Source organism: Clinocottus analis, unplaced genomic scaffold (assembly GCF_023055335.1).
Source record: "Clinocottus analis isolate CAN_PGR_092001 unplaced genomic scaffold, fCliAna1.0.p SCAF_8, whole genome shotgun sequence".
Lineage (NCBI taxonomy): Eukaryota > Metazoa > Chordata > Actinopteri > Perciformes > Cottidae > Clinocottus > Clinocottus analis.
The window spans coordinates 18,401,636-18,422,872 of NW_027176240.1; the positions used below are offsets into that span (position 1 = coordinate 18,401,636).

The 21,237-nt window shown below is 42.5% G+C and overlaps 1 protein-coding gene across 3 annotated transcripts in view; it reads right to left on the reverse strand.

The window, feature by feature from the left end:
- The window catches only part of LOC137779455 (inositol polyphosphate-5-phosphatase A-like), a 147,541-nt gene extending 127,284 nt beyond the window's left edge, over positions 1 to 20,257 (reverse strand). For 2 of the 3 annotated variants that reach the window (XM_068567194.1, XM_068567196.1), the window contains exon 1: positions 19,689 to 20,257. In XM_068567194.1, the coding sequence (XP_068423295.1) occupies positions 19,689 to 19,766 (78 nt within the window). In that variant the 5' untranslated portion in view covers positions 19,767 to 20,257. The remainder of the gene's footprint in view (positions 1 to 19,688) is intronic. The other variant, XM_068567195.1, reaches the window with a different exon arrangement.
- Between the last annotated feature and the right edge of the window lie 980 nt (positions 20,258 to 21,237).

The window sequence follows — 21,237 nt, forward strand, 5'->3', positions numbered from 1 at the left end:
GAGTCGATGCTTCAGTAAAACCTTTATAAGTAACCCTTACAAACTCGGACTTCAGTCAAAGACACAACCCTGTAGCCGTACAGACCTGTGTGACTCTAATAAAGCAAATTCATATCTTTACAAACCCATTATTAGTATCACTACATTTACAAACACGGCAAGAATTTTTTTTTTCCTCCCGGCGGGTGATTTAAAAATCCTAATCTTAACTCTCTTTCATTAACCACGTAGTTATGACTCGACGGTGTAAGTGACGTCGGTCTGTCTGCAGCAGTGAAACTGCAATGTTCTACAAAAAGATGCTCTTCAATACTTTGTCCATCTTCTTACAGTGTTGCTTCATGCAGACAATTCAAACAACCCGGTTTATGGTTTTACTGCTAACCACATCCTTTCTGAGTCTTGCATTTCCGGTTTCATAAATAATACCGCTGTTTTTAAAAGCCATAGCAGAAATACAAATAATGGATCCCGTTGAAGAAGGTTTGGCTGAAGAGGTCCGCAAATATGAGCATTAATTTAACCCGTGTACGGTTTTACCATATCCTGGATGTAGATCAGACCCGATCTGTTTGTCGCATGGTACGCAGGTACCAATGTTTTGAAGCGGATGCGGGCGGCCACCAGTAACCAGTTAAGATCGCAGAGGAGCGGAGTAGTGCGAGTGAATTACAGGAGGTTAAAGATCAGTCGAGCTGCTGCGTTCTGGATGACCTCTGGATGAAATTGGTTTACTAATGGTCTTAGGCTCACAAAAGCAGTAGAACATATGAATAAAATGGTAGATACATGTAAATAAATATTGTTGTTTGAGTAGAAGTGTTGTCTGTTACGACTGTCACCAAAATGTGAGGGGGACGGAGATAAAATGGGACTGGATGATTGAAGGATGATTGAAAGCATGGATGTTAAAAGATCCTCCCATCTTATAACCCCCCAAAAACTGTGGTTTGTGAACCATGGTTCTTGTGGGTTACACTGCATTACATCAGCACTGGGCCCCTTTCAAAGGTTTATCGTTAGAAACCCATTGATGGGTTCTTCTTAGTAACCATAGACGTTAGAAAGGTTTTGGATAGAACCTCCAGGGAAGGTTATGGGTGGAACCATTACACCATAAAAAGCTTCTCTGTAGAACTTCTCATAGGGAGGGGTTATTGGTGGAATCTTTCACAGATGAGTCTAGGTATAACCTTTTATGTTGGGTTCTGGGTAGAACCCTCTGAGCCCAGTCATACATTTTTATTCCCCTCACTATAGTGGGAAGGATGACACTTTGCTGTAGAGTTGGTGTGCGAAAGGACCTAAAAAAAATATATTGACACCCCCCCACCCCCTCTGTATCAGAAGCATATAGGCGGGCCCAGTGTGTGTTTGTATGTGCCACGTCACGTCCATTTCACCACAGTGGGAAGTGGAGAGGACACAATATTTTTCATCTGTCAGAGGAGTTTCCTCACATCAGTTCGCCCATAGTGTGTGTGTGTGTGTGTGTGTGTGTGTGTGTGTGTGTGTGTGTGTGTGTGTGTGTGTGTGTGTGTGTGTGTGTGTGTGTGCGCGCGCAAGCGAGAAGAGTGTTTGTGAGATTTGTATCAGTTTTGCATCTGGAACAGGGAGATTACATAGAACTTTTGTCTCTTAAGTCCTGTTTACACGTCTCCCATGATTACCAGTTTACACTCATTATCCTGTGTGTGACAGTATGTCTGTGTGCAGTAAGACTGTCTGCAGTTTTCCCCATTCGGTCCCATCTCATTGTATGCCTTCAATCTGCTGGAAGTTCACCAGAGGTTGACATCATATGACACATCATATGATGAAAGGGAGATGCAACTCCAACAGACAGCTGGCAGAGAATAAACTCCTGAAAGTAGTGAATTATTTTAAGGATGGGAATAAATCTCAGAATTCTGTTTAGTCTTTTTTTTGCAGTCCACTATGGCCAAAATTGTTTGCCTTTTTGTTCAGGTGATCATTGTGGTTTTCTATAGGGTCCAGCAACATACGCATAATATGCATTTGATGTTGTGGACCAGGCTCATTTCTCTGGGTTCTGGCGAGCAATGTCAACACTTAAATCACTGTTTGGAATAAGAGTCGGTGAGATTGACAGATACAGTTGGTTTGTGAAGTACAAAACATGCAACATGTGTTTGAAGTCTAAAGTGAATCACTGAATTGTAGAGAGTATATTGGATAACTTAAAATCCTTCAGAATGTGGTCGGCCAAGGGATTTTTGACCACACCAGTAGCAGGCGCCATAAATTGCAACTTAGGATTCCAGTAAAGTAAGCAATTAGCTCTGCGTTTACACATTGAGACGGTGGCCAATAAACAAGAAAAATTTAAATACTGATTGGTAAATATTATGTGTATTGACGCTTTTGTCTTTCTTCCAAAAAAAACTTAATTGAATGAAGAAAGTATTTCCTAATAGAACCCTTTGTCTTATAAAAACCTTTTTAAAAAACCCTAGCTAAAAAAAAGAAGGGTTCTTGGTAGAACTACAGCACTTTAGAAGAACCCTTATTTCTAAGAGTACAGCTACTTGGAGAGGGAAGGGAGAAGAATGTCTGCTGCTGTGTCTTGTCAGCTTTTGGCAAGTGTGATTCTAATTTGATCCTCGTCTTCCTCCTCTCACACCTGCTGAATCGATTCATTTCAATAGAAAATCTGCCATCAGACTATTCTTAGCAAGGGCAACCTAAATATGCAAGAATCTTTCATGTCAAGTTAGCCTTTGATGAGTTATCATCAAATGGATTTTTTTGAGTGCCCAATGCATCTAAAAACTACTTTGTGTCTGTACAAGTTGCGATTACTGTAATGAGTATGATACAACAGTGCGCGGTAAATGTGAGGACATCAACGAGATCACGTTGCATTTTGTTTCAAGGGCAGCTCTCATGAAGTCGGACCATGTATATTGTAAGGGACAGTAGGCCTTTAGGAAAAAAGAGAGGGGCCAGTGAACCCAAAAGCAGTAAACAAAGGTTAAATCAAAAGTCATTGTGCTCCACATTTCTATGTCATCACACATATCTGCTATCAAAATCAATACAAATATTTCAAAATTATATTATTAGGGCTGTGCAAAGTTGAACAAACTGATTAATGGCATGATTTTTCTGCAATTAATCGCATTATGCGCCAAATTCAATAATGAAGTAAACAACTAGTGTATTGCAGTTTTTATTTTAAAGTATTGTTAGCAGAACAATATAACAGGGGTTTCAGCATTTTTGCTCGGGCAAACACAGGTGTAGATTTTAAAAATCACAGGGATCTAAAAATCGACAGATATGGCCGTAAGCGCACTTCTCTGGCTCACAAATGTTTGAGTGAATCTTGCATTCCAGAGCATACACCAATGCTTACCCCACTTATTTTCAGGGAATAAAAGCCTAAACTTAGACCATGGATCTGTGAGTCACATGTTTAACTTGGCTACATGCTCCAGAGAGGAAAAGCTTGACCAAGAAGTTTGAAGACTTGAAATAATATCGTTACAGTCTACTGATTACTACAGAGTCCAACAGAAGACGTAACTAGGCCGGGGGTGTGAGCGGTCAACAGCATGCTGCCTGTGAAACACATGAATGCATCTCTTTATCTCTACATAGAAAAGATAGTAAAGATGTCGCACATGAAGGCACAGCCAGCCAATAGTCGTCAACTAATTTCACAAGACAGGATGAGCACAAACCAGCTGCTATGCCTTGGACACTTGCACTCTTTCGTGTGTTTGACAGTTTTACAGCTATTGGACGCCTTTAAATAACCTGTACAAGATATACTACTTATGGGGGCATTTATACAAACCGACTGACACAGCGCGTGAGACTTGTGCAGAAACATATTTAAAAGTTCCAGTCACAATTTAACACATTTTCTATCCATCACAAAGCAAATACCTGTAAAACTAAATGAGGAGCAATATGGGTGGATGAATGTGCTCCTTTTTCCCCTTTTAACCCCAATAAAACTCCAAAGCAGAAAAGGTGGAGACAGTGCCCATTTAGTCTCAGAGTGATGAAGAAAAGTTGATTTACGTATTTATTACTTCAAGACTGGACTACTGTAACTCCTTATTATCAGGCTGCTTTGGTAAGTCTCTTGGGCCTCTCCAGATGATCCAGAATGCTGCAGCTTGTGTACTAATGAGGACTAAGAGGGGAGATCACATTACTCCTGTGTTGGCTGCTCTCCAATGGCTTCCTGTGAGATCAAGAATCAAGTTTAAAGTCCTTCTCCTCACTTGCAAAGCCTTAACTGGTAATGCACTGTCATATCTTAAGGAGCTTTTAGTGCCATAATAACCCATTAGAGAGCTGCGCTCACTGAATGCAGGGCTACTTGTGGTTCCTGGAATCTTAAAAAGTAGGATGGGAGCCAGAGCTTTCAGTTATCAAGCTCCTCTTCTGTGGAACCAGCTTCCATTTTCAGTTTGGAGGGCTTCGATAGCACTTCTAGTTAGGGATAATTATCAAAAGGTGGAGAGTTAGTCAACTCCCCTCTCAAATTCCAGAGATTAACCCTGTCTCACAGAGCCCCTAAGACACAAACGAACAGTCCTCTGAGGAAAGGCAGCGGGCAAAGTGCAAGCCTTAAAACAAATGTGTGTTTTCCTTTTATAATTTTTCTTTTTTTCTAATTTCAGACAAGAGAAAGAGCATCGGTGTGCCAAATGACATGGTTTATAAAAAGTACTCATCACACAAAATCCTTTGCCGGGATTTGTTGAATCATGCGTCCATCAACATTTAGTGAACGAAACAAACCAATGAACACTTAATAAAATCACAGAGAACCAGCATGGAACTACACAACTGAGCTTTAAAAACACGCTGGTGTTTTCACTTATAAAGAGAAATATTGTAACAAGGACTGACTTTACTACAGAGGAAGTTTTGGTGACAAGGACGACGGGAGCTTCAGACCCTTAATATGCGGACAGAAAGGATCCATTTGAAGATGGGTAAGTGTATTTAGCCCTCTGGGGTCCACCCCTGCTTCAAGGCGGGCTACGACGTTTAAGTTTTTTATAAATTAATTTTTGGGCATGACACATAATTATGGTTCAACCTTTCCAAGATTCAGTTTTATTTCTGCTTCCACTGCTTTTGCCCGCAAGATGCACCTTCTTAAACTTTAATCCCTACTGGCGTTTCATCAGTGAAGCACATTTCTTATCAGTGGAGCAGACACTGGGGACATATGGTTTTCATTAAGGTACAATTTTGTTATTGAAAAATGTGATTAACAATTTCTAATGCAGTGTTTCCCCTATCAGTATATTAAGGGTGCGGGGCGCCCCCCTGAAGAAACCCCCCGCGCCCCTGTAATTTTCTCTATATCGCCAGATCACAAAATGTCATTTAAGGTTCTCTTTCCTTAAGGAAAGAGAACCGTACAGAGAACCTGTTCTATAGAACAGGTCTACACCTTGTTCAGTTATTAAACAAACTAAATGCCATATTTTATTGACGGGATCTACATGACAGCTTGTCATTTCTGTCTCTACGTGGTCGCGCGTAAGAGAGCGTAGAAGAATATGTCGCGTGAAAAGCAGACAACTATATCTGCGTTTTAAACGCTCCTAGGGAGAAGATGGCAAGAGTAGCTCTCCTGCAAGGAGCACCGTTTCATTCGGAGCACCTGCTCCGAATGAAACGAGCCAAAGTGCTCGTGTCTTGTACCAACAGTGGCTGGCTGCTGGCTTCACACATTACAAAGTACAGGGACATCAAACTAAGTTATTAATAAATACATAGAGAAATTTGGAGAAAGCCAATCTTCACAAAGTCTACGTGAAGTCGTCTTTTCTGCTGTTCCGTCTCTCAAAACCAGAAAAAGATCTCATCTCATCATGGAGCATGAACTGAGAGCTGTGTAAAGGAAAGCAGCTCACTGAGCCACTAATACTGATACAACCTGATGCTCACATATCTGCAGTCTCATTCTGTTTTGTTCTGCAATTTGCTTTTATTTTTCCAAAATGAGCTATTAAGTAGTAAATACATATTATTTATTTTTTTGCACAGATAGAACTTTATTTTCATTGATTGCATTTTTTTTCTTCTTTTTTGTGGTCTGGTGGGACAATCTGGTTTAATGGAAAGTCATTGTTCTTAATTCTGTTATTTATAAAAGCAAAGATGGAGTCACAAAATGATGTTATTTACAGAAAAAGTATAGCTTTTGGTGTTTGTGTCATTGTCGGCGGCAGCGGTACCAACCCCCCCCCCCCCCCCCCCCCCCCCCACCTCCCCAAAGCTGTAAACCTAGGGGAAACACTGTAATGGCTCTTATTATATATACACTATATGACTTTTTGGACAATGTGTTATCTGTTGGATTGAATTGTGTATCATTTTTACCTTTTCCTTACTTTTTGACTTGTCAACTGGTCCAAGTTAAGACTTTTGTTTCAACGTCAGGGGAAATTAGCCATCAGGAACGTCCCTACTTTGTCGCTGATTCAGTTCCTGGAAGAGGAAACTTGGGTGAGGCAAAGCACTTAACTGTCACACGGTTTCCTAGGCTCCGGGAACCCCTTTTTCTGGCAACAGCATTAAGAAATAATAGGATGTCTTGGACAAAAGATACACTTGCGGACATGGTTTATATATAGCTGGGAGAGTAGAGGCAGTGAGACAAGAAAATGTCTGCATTGTTCCAGCTGTCCGCAGTGGAAACTTTACTGTTGCTGGTGGAAAACCAAGTGATAAACCACCAGCAAAGGCCAAGATGATAAGCCAGCAAGTGGGACCACAGAAGTGGGACCCAGAACATTCAAACTGTTCTGGGTCTTTGTTTTCTTCAGGAGGGAAGCTAAGTGTGAGAGGACTAATGATGCAGTAATTAAAGTAAGTGCCAAGCTCCATCGCCACAGCAGTTTGCTGAGGAGTAACACTCAACGCTGTGCAGCTGGCCCTCTGTTTGCATCCGAGGGAGGAAAACAGCATGCACATTTTGGATGCGGCACAACTGCCAATGGCGACACAAAAATAACCCATGTACTGTATATTTACACAGTCATTATTCCACACTATGTATGCTCAAGTGTAATAAACGCAAAGATGAAACTGCATATAACAGAAGCTATTAAACTATTTTAGGAGTGATGGAGGGCCAGTAACGGGACCGTATTAGTGTGTGCGTGTGTGTATTGTTCTGTCAGCGTACATCTAGGTTTGCCTTAAATGGGAACCAGAGGGTGTCAAACAGTCAAAGACTGAAGTTCATCGGGACCAAATTTTCCATTATGTCTTAGCGGGTTGTTGAGTGAAACCAGACGAAGTACTGAGTGAAGGGAGACACTTTTGATCAATGGTATGTAAACAAACTTTTTTTGTAATTCAAAATGTATATTCATTAGAAGATATTACTAGATATTTCTAGAAGCAAGCCGTACAGTTAACACCATCCGGGTGCTCTGACCAAATGCCCGACTCCGGAGCAGGAAACCAGAAGAGGCCCAGGGGGAAAATGAGTACAGTCACAAGCATAGTGAGTACCAGGCTCGGCTTGATGACTTGGCCAGACCAGCTAGTACAATTTTAGGCCAAGGGGGATTCTGAGGGCACGGTGGAAAAAAAACAAAGACCTTAACTGGGTAATATTCTCCATCAAAGGCTTAACGTTAAATAGACAGCAAGTCCAGTGGGGGAATTTGTGGCCGTATGCGATTTGCTATTGAAAGGGAGCAAAGTTAGCGTCAAGGTCTATGCCAGGCCTATTCAACTGGCGGCCTCCGGGCCGGATACGGCCCGTTTGAATTGAACTATGGCTCGCAAGACTGCCGGCAAATCAGTATAGCTTGGTAAGAAAAAATAAAACGGAAACGGACACGCCTCTTTTATACATTGAGACATCTAACCTTGACTCCTCTGTGGTGAGTGTGCGAGCGACCAGGCTATGTCTGCGTGCTGCGGCACATTAAATAGCCTGGAGTTTTATTTCAGCGTGAGAAATACAATGTGTGGCGGGAGGGCGTGATTTAAGACCGAAATGTGTGACAGTCACGCTCAATGCGTGACACTTGAGAGCCCTGGGTCCATTTAGCCTGAAGAAAGACTGGTCTAATAAGCAGTTTAGTCAATCACTGATTAAAGATATAAATGATGGACATATAATTTTGCCAATCAGCGCCCTAAATAAGATTCGCAGAGGGGACACAGTCTCATCAGGGCAGACGAGGCACGCAGTACCCATATTAACAACATGACAGCGGCGAGTGCAAGCAAGAGTCGAGCAAAAGCTAACTCGGTATAATCTCTCCTTCAACACCGGTTTGAGAAAGGAACTTTGGCGGAAAAACTACAGGTAAAACACCTGGTCCCAGGTCAATCATAACACAACAGACTGACGTGAAAGGGAAGCAGCTTCAGTGGAGACGATTAACCTACACCAGCACGGTTTGGTTAAGCTAGCTGCTAAATGCAGTCGTGCTAATGCCGTATTTTCCTTTCCATGCTTGTTTTCAAATCAACATGGACTGATCCAGCATGGACAGCTACGGGAGTAAGTGAAATGAAGCACTTGCAGAGCCACCAACTCTCACTTTTCGCCGTGTGACACACGCTTTTTCATGTTTTCACACGCCACACAACCAATATCACACGGCAAAAAAAAAGTCTGAGGCGCATTCGTTCCTTTTTAAACTCCCGGACGATAGATGGCGCTAAGGAGCGCATTTGTAAACCTATTTGCTGCATAGACATCCTGTTTACCCCAAACAGACACAGTCGTGCGACTGGGGGATCGACGGTAGAGAGGAGCAGAGAGACTGAGGTATCGGGGCTCTCAAGTGTCACGCATTGAACGTGACTGTCATTCATTTCAGTCTCAAGTCACGCCCTCCCGGCACACAGCTGTTCGGCGGCGCCTGTAAGCATCATAAAGTAGGTAAAACATTACCTACCTACAGAAGCGCATTGCATTCAATAGACCCCTTTTTCTCTTAATTACGAGATCTTTTCTCGTAATTACGAGATAAGATAAAGAAAAAGGAAACGTCTGCAAATCCTCTCTCCGTGGCAATGATGGCGCTATCGCAGTTATCTGCTATTAATACTGTAACGTCCACGGCAGGAAGATTGGCAGACGTTGGTCTCAATTACTTGTTGGTTTATTTCACCAAGGTTCACAAAATCACTATTACTGTAACGGGGCTCTTTGCTAATGCTAGCTCACAAAGCTTTCCCCACACTCCACCTACAGCAAACCACAACACACATACTATCTCTGAAACCACCCGCCTCCTCCCCCTGCTCCACCAATCACAGGCCACAACCCCACCAAACGGACGCTGCTTTCCTGTGATTGGCCGGAGAGAGAGAGAGACCCCTGCCCGAACATCCCCCCCAACAGATACTTGTACAGGGTCGCTACAATACCTTCTCGGTTTGAGACACTAAAAAATACTGATGTTTCTGAAAAATGAGGATGGTATTACATTTAGTATGTCAACACTGCGCAGGCATCTCAAGACGTTAGGATTGTTCAGGCGGAAAGCCTGAACAATCTGACGTGCTGGATGTAGCTCTGTTTCTGCAGAAGTAGTTGAACCAACACGGGATGCTTTATGGATACAAATTCAAGCATTTAAAATGCATCCAATCTGGTTTGATAGTGACTCAAAGAACTGTGCGGTACCTGTTAAAAATCCTAGATCCTCAAAGAGTATAGCTGAGGCAACGAAACCGTCTAAGAATACGTCTGTCTTGTTGCATTCGGTCAATGTTTTCCTCTGCAACACCTCGCTATCAAAGAAAATCCCAGAAACCATTTTCATGCAATGTTTGCTCGGCCATTTCCTCGGTTTCCTGGAAAAACATATGTTTTGCTGCTTCATCAACAATCATCAGTCTCCTTGTTAGCTACGTTACCTGTACGCTAGAGATCAGGATCTCGTAATTACGAGATCCGGATGTCTTAATCACAAGAAAAGAGGTCTATTCTTTTTTTTAATCCAGTGAATGCAATACGCTTCCGTACCTACCTTATGATGCTTTTATTTTTGAGTTGACTCGCAACGTTATAAAGGAAGTCTCATTGTATGTCAAAAGCTCCGGAAAATATTACATTTATATAACATTATTCGCATTCCACGAAAGAGTCCCAAGGTTAGTTAAAGTTTTAATAACTGTGTATGTTTTAAGGAAATTGCTGCGAGTGTTGGCTTTGTGTGAGTGAGTGAGTGAGTGTGTGTGTGCGTGTGTTATAATGCAAACAAAGACTAAGCGTTTGTTCACAACTCTTATGTTGATTTTGGGAATTCATACATTTGAGCCCTATCCAACAAAGCATCATTGAAGATTACTAATGTATATGCCACATCTTGTTTGTTTGGTTATTTATGGTTCGTGGACAGGCTGTTATTTACTGTTCAAAAGTGATGTACTGTAATTTGGATATAACAGAGGGCAATTTCTCAGCAATGACCCTACTTCTCCCTTAATTTAGTACCTCAGTAAAACATTTAAACATGAGTTTATGGTCTCTCGATTGGTTTAAATAGAGATATAACCAATCAGTGAAAATCCAGTCCTGCAAAGCAATCCATTCCAGTGTTTCCCCTACCAATTAGCGGGACGCCTCCCTAAAGAAACTCCCCGCCCTCCTGTAATTTTCTCTACAGCGCCAGATCCCAAGAAGTCAATTGCGGTTGTCTTTCCTATAGAACAGATCTACACCTTGTTCTGTTATTAAACAAACTAAACGGCCGTATTTCATTGATCGGATCTACACGACAGCTTGTCATTTATGTCTTTACGTGGTCGTGCGCAAACACTTCTCCTCTATCGCGCACAGACACTTGCGCGCACACAGGTGGGCAGTAAGCACACACACACAGCAGTTGGCAGAGAGCTTTGAAAAATATGTCTCGTAAAAAGCAGACAACTATAGTGGCGTTTTAAACATTCCCAGATTGAAGATGGCAACAGTAGCTCTTCTGCCCCAAGTGAAGCGAGCAAAAGTGCTTGTGTTTTGTACCAACAATGAGCCCCTGGCTTCACGCATTACAAAGTACACGGACATAAAACTAAGTCATTAATAAATATATGGAGAAATGCCTGTACTTTCGGGTAAATGGTTACGGTGCACCATTGACAGGTTACGCTGCACATGCGCGACTGGCCGATTTTTGGCGTTTTGCCAAAAGCCAATCTTCGTGAAGTCTGTCAGGTTGTTTCTTCTGCTGTTCCGTCTCCCAAAACCAAAAAAAAGATCTTGCCTCAACATGGAGCGTGAACTGAAAGCGGCCATATCACGTCTACAACTCCGTTTATAAAATATGTTTATAGGAAAGCACTGCAGCCACAACTAACACAACCTAATGCTCTCATTCTGTTTTGTAATTTGCTTTTAGTGTTTCAAAATTAGCTATTTAGTAGTAAGTACATATTATTTATTTTTTGCACAGATAGAATTTTTTTCATTGGTCTAAGTGATTCTAATTTTTTATTTTTATTTGGTCTGATGGGGCAATCTGGTTTAATTGAAAGTTATTGTAGTTTTCTTTATTATGTTATTTATAAATCCACAGATGGAGTCACAAAATTATGTTATTTACAGAGAAAGCAATGCTTTTGGTGTTTGTGTCATTGTCGATGTCGTCGGTGTGGTCGGTGTCGTTGAGGTCCCCCACCACACCCCCCTGAAGCTGTAAACCTAGGGGAAACACTGCATTCCCCTATTCAATCTGCATGGACACTGACTCATTTCATGCATCCCTTTTTTCTGAACAAAACCCTGCAGCTGGTGGTGATGAGAGCTTGTTGGTGTAAAATGGAGCAAAGCAGTATGGACACGAATCTCAAGGTCCTGCTCCTCCAACAGAACAGGCCGGCTTTTACTCAACAAGATTGGCTTCATTGTAAATTAAAAAAAGAGAGCATTTCTGCATTGGGAGCCGTCAGATTTCGGGAGAAAACACAAAAGGATGGAGGGAAAAGCACACGCATTACAAATCTCAAGAGATGTAAAACTGGCATCATCACGTCAGACTGCACAGAAGTGATGTGGATGTGGATCACAGATAGAAAACACAAGTGGCGAGGAGGCCTATGTTGCTAAGCGGACTCTTCGAAACACACACACACACACACACACACACACACAGGGTGAAAGTCAGCCAAATTCCTCTGATAAACAGCGCTGACGCAAGCTTGAGTACTGCATATAAACTGTGTACAGGATTCCAGGTATAAAGACAGACACTTCACATGAAAAGCATTAAAAACTTGATCCAAGCCGAGACTACAAAGTGGTTCATAGAGAGAGGTCCGTGGCTCTGGTTGAGAGCATCCTAGTCTTAAAGAAACCCCCATTTCGTCAGCCCCAAACAGGGAGTTTGATCCAAAACATGAGAATACGAAAAGCTGCAACATTTCCAACCACATAGTTGTGTAAGCAAAAGATAAATAGGTCATGATGAACAATAGATATATCGATATAGAAATTTGAGGAGTTGAAAACAACTTGCCACTGTGATGCGATAACTGCAAAGCGATGATATAAGCTCAAGGCACTATGTTGTCAGCAGAAGGACATGACAATATCAGAATAGCTTTTTTTCCTGCCGTGTCTAACATTATTCATCACTACACACGTACAATTTTCAGTCCAATAATACTTACAATCACTTATTGATAAAAAAAATATATAAAAATGCACAGCAGAAGCATGAAAGTGCTACAAAAACGTCTGCTAGTCACCGAAATTCAATTTAAATTTAATTTGGCAAAGCAGTGGTTCTCAACTGGTGGGACCTGTTTTAGTGGGCTTTAACATGGGCAAAAAAGTGTTTAAAAAAATCCTCTGCTTTTATTTTGGAAGGGAATTTTTTGTGCAGCGGAGCGCTGGTCTCGCGCTGTTCTCACTCCTTAATGCTGCATTCACTTTACTAGTGCGAGTTTACTCACCCGGAGTATTTGTTTGTGTATTTGAGTATTTCGCTAGACGCCGTGGTGAGGAGGTGTGACTAGTGAATGCTATTCCGTTACTCACATCCACACGTGTGTATTGACTTTGTATGTAATCTACTCGCGCAAAAGAAATTGGGGTTGATGGTCGGTCCCGCAGCGAGACCAGTTGAGAACCACTGTAGGAAAGAATGCTCTATATAGAGTGTAACAGGCCATAAAGATTAACTGTTCAAGCTTACAAATTTACTTCCATATTAAACATGTTAATATGTGATACACAACACTACATTTGTATGGGAATCAAACAACACACTTAATAACTACTTCAGAGGTGTTAAACGTCTGACTTTAAAGAGCCTTTTAATTACTATGGCGAATGCAACAATAGCTGGAGGTGATCACTACATCATGCACTGAAAGGCAAGATCCAAAAAGAAGAGTCTCGGATAACAAATTAAATCAACAACTTGTGAAACATGACTGCAACTCAAGCAGACACAATGACTTGATGCCTTCGTCATATCACATCTATTAAGCAACTGTTTGTCAATTCTCATGCGAGACTGGAAACCTCCACAAGCCCCTCCCCCCGCCCGCCCGCCCTCAATCACACACACCATCAAATCCTCCTCATGAGCGGGGTCAAAAAACTCTGGGAAAAGTTGTCAACCACATCCCGCACAAACCCACCTTTTAACTAGTCGAGCTACTTTCAATAGCAGTCCTCATCCCAGATTTTGATTTTAATATATATTTTAGGCAGCCCGCAAAACTATTGACAAAGTGCAGACCACACCGATGAAAGAATTCAGCGGGTGTCGCATTGAAGATAATGTCACAGCAGTTTCTCGCACCGGTGCTAGACCGATCCCCTCAGAATCTCACCTACATTGAGCGGTTCTTTTATCAATTGTATATTGAGGGAATAACAAATAATTAGTGGCCCTTACACATTTAGACACAAAAACTTAGCATGTTTGTGATTTAAATAAGACATAAGTGTAATTTCAACTGTTAATACCTATAACATAACTAGGGCTGGGCAAAGTTGCAAAAAATTAACTGATTAATTGCATGATTTTTCTGCGATTAATCGCATTATGCGCCAAATTCAAGGATGAAGTAAAAACTAGTGTATTGCAGCTTTTATTTTAAAGTAATGTTACCAGAACAATATAACAGCACTCTGGAGCAACAGCCAGTTAACATACATACATATATAGTTTATAAATATGTTTTCCTTTTTTTTCTGAACAGGTACTGTTCAGTAGTAAGGGTCCCTGTAAGCCACTCCTTCTTGGTTCCTGTTCAGTCTGTCCGCTTACCCTCAAGATGTATGTTAAAGACCAGCAATTGATTTACTTTATACAAAAGCAGTAAGTGCTTTTCAGATTTTTCAGTTCAGTTTTTCTTCTTCAGTAAGAAAAGTCCAGTCTGTACTGGCTTGAACAAGTGCACTGAACATCTTCTGATGTGAGGAAAGTTCTCCTCTTTGAAAGAAGGGTAAAGATCCAGAAGTGATGCTGCTTTAAACTGCTCTGCATGGATCAAACCGCGGGGTCAGGAGCTTTGCGCATGCGCGATTAACTTTCAATCTAGACGCGGAACCTGCCTGCCTGCATGTAGTGTATTTGCCCGCCTGTGAGCACGTATGAAGCGGCTGCTGCGAGCTACACCGCTGCTTGTTGAGAACAGAAGCTACAGAACAATACGCGCTTGAAAATAACTTGTAAATAAAAAAAAAATCCAGTTAACGCATGAACAAATAATTAACGCCGTTAATTGATTGAAAAGTTAACGTGATATTAACGCGTTAACATGCCCAGCCCTAAACATAATACATTATTAATTATTGAATGCCACTGTAGGGTGGCATATAATGATTTTCTGATTTCTGAAGAAGTTGACTTTTCATTCCCTGCAACTTTCAGCTCTTTTCCAGCATCTTTTGTTTCCACTTTTTGAAATTCTACTTCTGTGTTATGACAGGATGGAAGAGGGCAGAGAGTGATGGGGGAGAAAACCAAAATAGCATCATCTGAGCTTTCTTTTCTAAACCTTTCCACTCCTGCAACGACGGACTTGAGCGAACTTTTGGCAGGGGAAAAAACACAAAAATCAAGCTGTCAGATGAAGTATTTAGTCAGGGTCTTAAATTTTGCCTCATAAAACTTGAGCCAAAACTGGAGAAAACACAGAGAGCTCAGTAAAGACTTGATAAGAAGAATGAAGTCCTTCTCACATTGCCTTCTACCGGCATTTTCTTGTTGACGCAGTATCGTGTCCCGCATCTTACAACTACACCACGACTGCCAACGCTATTAATACACACGTAATGCTCAATTACAATATTCAGTTAAGGAATTCACTGCCACCAGCCATGTGACTGTAGGCTAAATATAGTTTGTCTGCCGGCCGCAGTGACATCATCCCATGTTTTTACAAAGAGAGTCAATTTGGAACTACAAAGGGAAACATGGCTGCTCAGCGGGGGGCGGCGATAGCCCAAGCTAATGGAATCGTCGGACTGGAGACACTTGATGAAAAGGAAGTTTAAAGACCGAACCCCCAAGGTCTTCAAACTTCCTTTTTATCAAGTGTCTCGACCTACCAGTTGAGAACCAGTGGTGCAAGAGACACTAAATAAAAAGGAAGTTTGAAGACCTTGGGGGTTCGGTCTTTAAACTTCCTTTTCATCAAGTGTCTCCTGCACAAGTGGTTCTCAACTGGTGGGCCGCGGCCCCGTTTTTAATGGGTCGCGGGCCTTTGCTTGGGAAAACAAAGAAAATTATATATATTTTTTATTTATTTTTTAAATCCTGTGATTTTATTTTTTAAGGACTTTTATGCAGCGCAGTGTCGTTTTCAGCGTGTTCCAGTTTGGGTCAAACCAGAGGGGTACCGGGGGACAGTCCCGGTGGGCCGACAGGGGGCCAGCCCACCATCTGACATCGGCGGCCCGACAACATTCTGTGCTTCACAGAACATGTTAAATTGACTCTAAAACTAAAGCTAAGATGACACTGACAAAGTTTAGACTACTCCTCGCGATGTGTATTCACATTTATGGTTTCAACACCCAGCATGCAACACTACTGATCATGATCTGTACTCACACTCATGGTTTGGATGATTCTTGCAGGTTTTCAGAGCTTTTTGGCAATTTGAAGACATTCTGCTTTGATTTTAATCCAGAACACCGGCACTCCGGCAGACTTAAAACATACATTTAGGTTTTATTTTTCGTGTAAGGTTCTCACGTAGCCTCTGATATGTGTAAGGAGTAAGAGGCTCAGACAAACAGACGGATGTATCCAGTCAGTTTTCAAAATAAAACCGGCCTTGGGTTTTTTTTTTCATTTCATTCTTTCTGTGCAGCTCGATGCCAAGGGAACGTTCACTTAGTTTAGGTTCTGTTACTTATTTTATTGTTTTGTTATGCACCTTCAACACCCCTACACACAATCACACACCCAGCATGTAACACTACGGTCTCCATACTGTCTCAGGTTCAAACTGCACCATTTTTTCAGAAAATACATCGGAGATGTTGAGAATGTTCCTTGATTTGGCTTGTCATTAAGTGTGATGGTGGGTCCAGGAGCCAGACCAGTTCAGAACCACTGTCCTGCACAACAAGAGGTGTGCATGTGTGCGTGTAATCAAAAACAGAGTTGTCGTAATCAAAATGACGACCAGATCGGACGGCATTCACCGCATTCAGAGCGCTGGAGGATGTGAAAAGCCATCGTTGGGAGGATGCAAGTAACAGCAAGGACCCACAGGACCACAGGAATCTTGCAGTGCATTTCCCACCGTGTCCTCAGGATGGAAAACGGATAACAAGGCCGAGGCTGGGGAGCAAACAGTCAAAGGCTTGGGAGGCCTTAATGTATAGCTAATGTATGTTTAAGCTTCATCGTCCCATGTCGTTGTGCAGTTTTGTCATAAATGTTTTAGCACAAGGTCAACATCTTTGCTCAACATAATTTAGGAGCAAAGGACGTCTGGTTTAAAAAAGCAGGAGAGCACAATGTTTGGCGCCATAATGAGATTTGGAGGAGGATGACTGTGTTTTGCTTTAGATTTTTTTTCAAACAATACCGGGAGTCTGCAAAAATTATATTTGGCTCAACAACACAATGAGTTTTGATCACTATGCAGAGGCCTCGTGAGTGCTTTTCAAACAAGCGCAACGGATTAGAGATTATTTTGCATATGAATAACTAACATTGTCAGAGAAAAGAGACCTAGAAAAATAGGATTACAAGTGAACATTTAATTGTAAGAGCAGTAGTGGGAGAATTAATAAAGCATATATTTGGGGAAGGCGAGTGGCTTTTACTTCACCTACACGGTGCTGTGATGTAGTTTATAAACCCACTTTAAAACTAAGACTCTGTACATTTGACGCATAAACTTATCAATATCAGCTTGTTATAGTCTTTAAATAACAAATGCTGAAGTTAAATTGGCTGTAACTGTGAAGAGGACACAAACAATCAATGGGACAGGATTTCTGCAATACCTTTTATCATAACAAAAATAAAAAAGTGTTGTTTTTTTTTAATATTTAATGAAAATGGTGTGTTTGAGTATGCAGAGATATTTCTGCTTTCAAAATTAACATTGTCTTCCTTTAAACTTGAACAACCACAAAAAAATGCCCTTTACTTTTCAACATGGCAACAAGTTTCATAAAAAAAAGAATGTACTCTGGCTCTCGCAATTCTTGCTGCAACCCGCAGGGTCTAAACTCCCAGAGGCCATAACAGCATATGATGACAACACAGTCAGCGTTGGCCAAGGTTAAACTTATTGATCATTCCTTTAACATTTGTCCACAGTTGCCTCGTTCTCTTCCTCTCACACCCTCAATCAACAAGGGAAGAAAGGGGTTGGGGTGGAATAAATAAATCTGAGTATATTGCTCATTTAAGGCTTTAATCAATATTCGCAGAGTGGCACTCCTTGTCCAAACACTTGCACGACTGCATATTAACTGGCTGTTTACATCCGCAATGGATGTAAACACAGGAGCCTGCAAGCCACGTAACGACAGTAACAGTGGGCAGAGGAACGATTGGGACCCGGGAATATAACTCTAGGAGGGGCCTGATGCTTTTCACATGGTGTCTTGGGATGATCGGCATCAGACGAAATCATCTCCATGGTAGATCTGGCAGCAAGGAAAAAGCAGTCCACAAAGACTTCATTCATTGAGATAGAGCGTGCATCATGAGGGGCGCCAACACACTGCGGACCCCCTAATGTATGAACAGCAGAAGGAAACACGCTTTAATGTGCATTTTGGCTTCGTCTGTTAGAAGCCTGGTGGGAAGACCAAAAAACAGTTGACAAGACACCAAAAGCGTGGCGCTTTGTGTGAGAAACGGGCTATTTATAGGCCTCCTCCAGTGAGGGAGACCTCATGTTTGGGATCAGCTCCTCACACGGGTGAGAGGGGAGGGGGGAAGAAGAGGGAGGTTTCTATTGATACAGAGTGACCCAAAGTGCTTGAACTTGTCAAGGGTGACTGTAACAGTGCACTTCCTGCTGTCATTTGGTGCCACTATGGTGCAATGTTAGAGCCTTGGTGCAAAAACAGCGCGAAGTCCAAACACACTCCGGAACCGCCCATAAATCACTCGGCAACCTGCGCCGACACTCCTTAGGAGGCCCGGCACACCTAGTTTCACACAGAGCTTTCTCCAGCGAAGCAAAGCGGCTTTATCTTGAGCGAATATTTGAATGTGGCTTGCTCTGCCATGATGCAAATGGAACATTGGTGAGTTTTACAATCTCAATTGGCATCAGTGCTGCTGTCTAATACTAAATACAGGAGGGCTGCTCCACCCCCACCCAACACATTCAATACTATTCAAAACATGAAGGTGTAAAATATCAGCTATACACACACACAAATCAAGCAAGGAGCATCTCCAGAGATACAACAACAACAACAAAATACATATTGTGGTAATTGCACCACAACGCAAGCAGCCATAAACATCAGCAAACTTCTGTTACACATTTAAGTGGTACAGGGTTTGTGCTTCCCTTATGTGAATTACTTTAAACTTAAGAGGAGGGTGGTGGTACTTGCTGAGATGCACACAAGCACATACACCTACAGTACACTCGTCTATAGTATCGTTTCTGTTTGGATCGCTTGGATCCATTTGTCTGCACTTTATTTTACTGTACATGTAATTTATTATGTTTCCATTACAATCAACACAGCACTGTGTTGATTGTTGTTTTTTTGTCTAATGTATGCAACACTCACCAAGACAAATTCCTCGGATGTGTAACATACCTGGCAAATAGAAAAATGGTTTTGGTTCTGAATATCACACAAACAAAAAAGTAAAACTGACAAGTTACACATTGGTTAACAGAAGAAATACCCACTGTGGCCATACTGCAGCAGTAACGTTGGGCACACATCTGTAAATTGTCATTCATACGGACCAGGCGGAGGACATGGGAGAGAGAAAATACGTCACTGCTCGTGTAAAGAGGACGTAACCCCAGAACACAAGGAGCTAGCGTGTGTGTATTGTATTACATGCGAGGCCCATGTGTGCATGCGGCAGAGTCTAGAGGTGTTAAAGCGACCGCACGCGACTCGACACTCGCGTGTCGTGACCAGCAGTTATCTAGCATGCATAAAGACCTATTTTGAAATGAAATTGGGGGGAAAAAACACAACACACACAACATTGGCGTCCATCTGTGGAGAAACTCACATCCTCAAACAAAGATCCAACGTTGGCTGTCACCAGCAGTATTCCTGTGCCTTGCGCTGCTGTCAGCTTCCCTGCCATAATTCTCTCTTGCAGGTGGGTCGGGGAGACCTGGAACAGCGGGGACGTTGCGGGTAAGAAGCGGAGGTGGGGGGGCAAACAAACCAAACAAAACCAAAAACCGAAGCAAACGGAAGCCGGAGAATGTCTTGCGAAAGTGGTTACAACGCTGGGTATTTGCTACTGAAGCCGGGGTTGAGGCGGCTCGGCTGGAGCATATTTTTCAGCAGTGGCTGTGCACCTACGAGGAGTTGCTTTTGCAGTAGACGGTCCGTTGGCGGCGGGTTAGCGTGCGGCTTTGCGTGCTACTTTTTCGCTTTCAGAGCCATCGCAAAAGTTCTCGTTTAAATCCACGGCGAGTGTCCGGGGCTCTGGCTCATTCCAGCGACGAGTGTTCCCCCCCCCCAGTCAGCTTTAGTGCAGCGTTAAAAGTCTCCCTCCGATAGCAGGACTCGCTGCCAGGACCATTGCCCTCGCCGTCGAGAGAGGATAGGCTGGAGTCCTCCGCTGGTCTGACGTCACCATGCCAATGGAAACACGGGGCTGTCTTAAAGGGCCAGTAAACACCGCGGCTACATCCCTACGTCATGGCGTCAGTTATCGGACACAACTATGGTAAACGTTTGCAATTACATTTGCTACAGAGAAAACTACATGTGTATGGCATGAACTGTTCGAGAACTTGAATGAAAACATTGCAATGTTAAATCTTTTTTTTCAGCTTCAAGGTTCAGAGACATTGCCTCTACCACATTATGCAGATTCCTTGTCAGCACACTGTTGAATGCATGAATGCTACTGATGCACATGTCTGTGAGAATACCACAGGCTTGGTTCCCATAGCAGAACACGTACACAGGTCACTGGCCAGGTGTTTCTGTAAATAAACAAAAATGGTACATTTACCGGAACGTCAAGTTGATCGCTTTCATTTTGTACCTGGTTGATGATGCCAATAAAGTCTAAATTAGGGCTCTCCTCGAACCACTGGCAAGAGTGCTCAGAGACACAGCCAAACCATTTTTTGTCGACCAACACTAATACGGGGCTGCACAGTGGTGTAGTGGCTAGCACTGACACCTCGCAGCAAGAGGGTCTGTGGTTCGGATCCCAGTCTGGGCAGGGTTTGGATACTAGTCTGGCAGATCCTTCTGTGCGGAGTTTACATGTTCTCCCCATGGCAGCGTGGGTTCTCTCCGGCTTCCTCCCACAGTCCAAAGACATGCTGCATAGGTTAATTGGACTCTAAATTGCCCGTAGGTGTGAATGTGAGCGTGAATGGTTGTCTGTCTATATATCTGCCCTGTAATGGACTGGCGACTTGTCCAGGGTGTACCCTGCCTTCGTCCCTTGACAGCTGGGATTGGCGCCATCGCCCTGTGACCCTAATGAGGATAAGTGGTTCAGATAATGGATTGATGGAACACTAATACAATTTATTTCACTAATTGGTAAGTTGATTTAATCGACAGTTCCTTCATAAGGAAGCACC